A 4,496-nucleotide genomic window follows, 5' to 3' on the forward strand; every position below is an offset into this window, starting at 1 on the left:
CCTACCGGGAAAGAATTAGCTTCCTAGTGTCCTAGGAATACTATTTTTCTAGACATGTACAGAAAGACACGCATGTTTTTTTCCACCTGAAAATCAAACCTTTAATGATTTTTAACAAGCTTGTCCAAAACCAGTTAGAAATACACCAATAAATTATTTTATTATGAAGATTATTAAATCTGAAGTATAAATGAAATATGTTTAGGTGGCAGTTTTTGGGGGTATTTAGCCATGGGGTATTAAACGCCAAACCACTATATATGTAAAAAAAAAAAAAAAATCCAATACTGCATACTTTGTGAATAAATCCAATGCGATCTTCTGCTAGAGTAGAAAAAAAACAAACCTTAAAATGAATGGTGTCGGGAATTATAGCGGGCTCTGTGTAATTTGAGAAATTAATTCTGACATTTCCCATTATTGTTGTTTTTATGGAGCCGGCACCACGTGCGTTGGAACCGCAGTCAATTACGACACAAAGCCTGGATGAACTCTCGCTTCGCGGCTCATCTGCCTGAATAGGCTTCTCACAGCAATTACGGACATCTTGACCCCGGTTTACATTAAACATTTATTGATTCGGCTGGGAGTTCATGAAGACCCATGTCAAGCGAGACAGAATGCATGCGTTCCATGTGATGGATGCCGTAAGCTTCCATTATGATAGCTTTACCCACAATCCCTCGCGGCTACACTGACTTACTTCGCCTTTTTCGGTGGTAAAGGGATACACGGTGTCACCACTAGCACGGAAAGAGTTAAAAAAAGAGCTGTTAAAATGCTGGCCACCAATGTGGATAACCAGTAAGCGCAGAGATGGTAGAACAAGGGGTCAGGATCTATCACTAGAGGGTTGGTGGCCAAAGGTGGTAGACATCAGCCGAATTAAGGAGCTTTGGGCCCTCATGTTATATATTATACACTCTCCAGCTCATGTAAAGGCACCCATTGGATCTGATGGTGCAGTCTCAGTGGGGAGCGGATTCAACGTCTTTACTGCTCTTACTGTAAAGAACCCTTTTTTGCTGCTAGGAGTGAAGAGTCCTTTCTTCAACTCTGAATGGACGGCCTCTTGCCCTTGGCTCAGTCCTATCAACGAACAGATGACCAGAGAGCGGCTACTATTGCCCCGGTATGTATATGACACGAGATACCCGAAGCCCCACTTGGAGGGGACACAACATTGTTGGAGGCAAAGTGGGCAGAATGTGGTGCGTGCCGCAACGCGGCTCCCATGACAGGTATTTACCCCGTGGTGACCTGGAGAAGTGGCGCTTAACCTGGAGCCTCCCGGTCTAATCCCGGATTTGACCAGTTCCCATGTCTGTGTATATGTCTGGATTTGCGTTGCATGTACAACTAGATGGCATATAGACATTGTATACCTGTTAACCCTTTGTTATAGGCATTGTATACCTGTTAACCCTTTGCTATAGGAATAAAACAGCTAACATTCTACAGAATATCTGCAAAACCGGACAGAAGCTGAGGCAGATTACGCGCTGCTGATTATACACGCAGCCGTTAGTAGTATGCTTTTTTCTGTGTTAAAAATGTGGATTATTGAATAATCTTCTAACCCTTTTTCTCCAAAATAAAAATTTAGCGAATTATGTTAAAACAATAAGGAAAACAAAAAAGTGCGTGTTAAGACTGTATGGATTTTAACTTCTTGAGTGCCGAAATGGCAGGGCTTCGAGCCGCTACACTAAGTTGGATTTCACAGGGTTAAGGTATTTAACTTTTTGCCAAAATAATAATAATTTAAAAAAAAAAAAGACTGGAAAAATACATGAGCAAATTGCAAAAAAAAGCACCTCTGCAGCAAGCCCACACAGAATGTAATACAACAGAGAATGTACAGCAATTAGCGAAACGACAAAAAGGAATGCCAAATCCATTGGAGAGGCAGTGGAGGTGTGTGGATTTTAGATAAACAGTTTAGTACTGCAGGTCTGCGGCTAGAAGCCCAAACTTCCGACTAGCCAGAAATCAGCGATACGATACCGCCATCTACTGGCAGCCTGGTGGTATTACAGAACAAGTGGCTGGCATAATGCACCAAGGTTATTTGGTGGTACATTGTGGAATGATTGCTTCTTGCATCAATGCCCTTAGCGTTCCGTGGCTTATCCAGATCCTATCTTGGAAAGCCTTGTTCCCTTCCAGAGAAGAGCACGGGCCCAACAATGGAGGCAGAGGAGTCATTTATACAAACATAGAACCTGCGGCAGATAAGATCCATCCGGCCCCCGTCTAGTCGCCCGTTTCTCCTGCTGTAAAGACTCAAACCTTAATCAGTCGTTGGTCTCGTCTTAGATTCAGGAGCCGTATGTCTATCCCATGTATGTTTAATACCCTCACTGTATTACCCTCTACCACCTCTGCCGGGGGGCTGTTTCATTTATCTAACATCACTGCAGTAGGGAAAGTAGTGAAGGGGAAAGGTTTGCAAGAAACGAGAGAGAGAGAGTATACGGCTGAGCGTAAGATAGTGGTCGAGGCTAAGAAGGAAGAGAGGGGACAAATTATTTGGGTGTAGAAAGAGTAAAAATAAAGTAAAAAATAAGCATGATGTTATTTTATATATTCTATACCCAGGTATTTTATTTCATACGTAACAAGGATGTAAAAAAACTCTCTACTGAGTCCAACTAATCAAGGACAACAAAAACCCTCTGAAAATCATAATAAATTTGCATGAAAAGCTGGAAAAAAGCCTTCAAGAGCGGTCACAATAGTCCCTGGATTAGATTTTAAGTTATGATGTAAAACACATTCTTGCCATCCTCATAAAACGGTACCTCCAACCACCACTTTTCGTTGGCAGTGGATTACAGAGCTTTACTGCCCTCACTGTCAAGAAATGCTTTTCTTTCTTGAAGCTGGTAACATTGGAACGCAGTCACACATTCTTCTTTATTTGTCTCGGCCGCCTGTGCAGAAACCCGACTCACGCCACATACAACCTATCTGTCCTCCAGCAAGAAACACCTAGAGAAGCCTTTGATTTAATATATTTATTGTCCAAGTGCACACGAAGCGCTTTGAGTTTCAGGTTTTGGTTTCGTTAATACTCAGCGGGGTTAGAACACAGAGATGAATCAGACATGGGTTCATAAAAAAGAAGTGCAGTTCACGGCGGTTCGGCTTGGCCCCCATGTCAGACGCACATCCTTAACGTTAAATTGGTGAAGAAACATGGCGCATGCCTGTAACACAATTAATTGGAAGAGTGTTAATTAGTACGTTTCCTGCTGAATGAAGTCCACCATGCAACCCACGGCTCTGCCAGTGTTAGTGAACTATAATTAAAATGAATGAACCGACGCGTTTTCATTCCCATCCTGAGCCTAACAATTAAAAGGTCGAATAATAAACCTATCTGGTTATATTAAGACATGAAAAGGAAGCATGCGGGCGATCTGTTTATTAATGAAAGCGTTAAGAGACAAGATCAGCGTACGTTACCTTTTGAATAAATTCATTAATGGTTTGGGTGACGTTTTTCTCCGGGGAAAGGGAGCTCTTTATTTTGACGTTCAGAACAGTCCTTTCTGTAAAGAAATGATCAATTAGAGAATGGAAATTGAACTTTGCGATCATGAGCAAATATCCGCGAAGAACGCACCAATAGGGAAGCAGCTTGAGGTATCGGCAGAAAAAGAGATAGAGATTATGCCAATAGATCCAGTATGAGCCAAACCGAGCCACAGTGACTTAGCCAAACTGGCTATCTGGCACACTGGGCAAATGTTGGCCGACAGCGCTCCATACTCACTCGATCTGCCACACCAGCAGCCACGACTTTGAAAATGCCCAGAAGAGACCTCTGAGGTCTTAAAGGCTTATGTGACTGTGACTCTATGAAGTACCAGTCACTAAAAGATATCGCCAACAAATCTAAACATGATTAAATTGGGGAGATTGGAAATCTGGTCTGGCCTTAAGAATGTAGAATGCACAACTTACCGACAACCGGGCTTTTGGCAGGAGTTGTAGTAGCTGGAAGGTCGCCGGATGATGGGCTCTTCTTGGAGGTTGAGCTGGTAGAGGGAGTCACGATGGCTTTAGTGTTAGTTGCTAGGCTGATAGTGGTTCTACTGGATGTTGGACTTGTAGTCGTAGAAGCTGTCACGTTCATATTGGCTTTAGTTGTAGTTAGTAGAGTGCGAATACTAGTAGCCCCATTTGTGGTATTAGTTAGAGGACTCGCAGTGACATTAGGGTTAGGTGTGGTAATAGCTTCACTGGCTGATTTAGTTACGGGACTGTCTTTAATTGTCAGAATATTCTGACTAATATTCGCCTCAGTGGGGTCATGTGTTAGTTGACTAGTAAAGGCCTCTGTTGTACCACTTTTTGTCAGATGGTTATTTGGGATTTTGTCATCATTTGTTGTGAACCTGGTATTTGGTTGAGTTGTTACATTAGTTTTAAGGTTAGTAGTTGTTTCAGTTGAATAACTGGTGGTGAGTTCAACTGCGGTGCTAGCG

General features: G+C 42.5%; 1 protein-coding gene across 1 annotated transcript; it reads right to left on the reverse strand.

Moving 5' to 3' along the window:
• Positions 1–2,589: 2,589 nt before the first annotated feature.
• LOC128497341 (uncharacterized) lies at positions 2,590–4,288 on the reverse strand. The gene is made up of 3 exons (XM_053467329.1): positions 3,973–4,288; positions 3,472–3,557; positions 2,590–3,212 (listed from the first exon to the last, which is right to left on the reverse strand). Exons 1-3 carry the CDS (start codon positions 4,142–4,144, stop codon positions 3,117–3,119), a joined length of 354 nt encoding a protein of 117 aa, XP_053323304.1. The 5' UTR covers positions 4,145–4,288; the 3' UTR covers positions 2,590–3,116.
• Between the last annotated feature and the right edge of the window lie 208 nt (positions 4,289–4,496).

The sequence above is a fragment of the Spea bombifrons genome, chromosome 5 (assembly GCF_027358695.1).
Source record: "Spea bombifrons isolate aSpeBom1 chromosome 5, aSpeBom1.2.pri, whole genome shotgun sequence".
Lineage (NCBI taxonomy): Eukaryota > Metazoa > Chordata > Amphibia > Anura > Pelobatidae > Spea > Spea bombifrons.

Excerpts from the sequence above, each read along its gene's own strand:
- LOC128497341 (XM_053467329.1), bottom strand. The coding sequence starts at position 4,144 with ATGAACGTGACAGCTTCTACGACTACAAGTCCAACATCCAGTAGAACC. Across the intron at positions 3,558-3,972 it reads TGCCAAAAGCCCGGTTGTCG|AAAGGACTGTTCTGAACGTC; the intron begins GTAAGTTGTGCA and ends ATTTCTTTACAG. Across the intron at positions 3,213-3,471 it reads TTAATGAATTTATTCAAAAG|GCATGCGCCATGTTTCTTCA; the intron begins GTAACGTACGCT and ends ATTGTGTTACAG.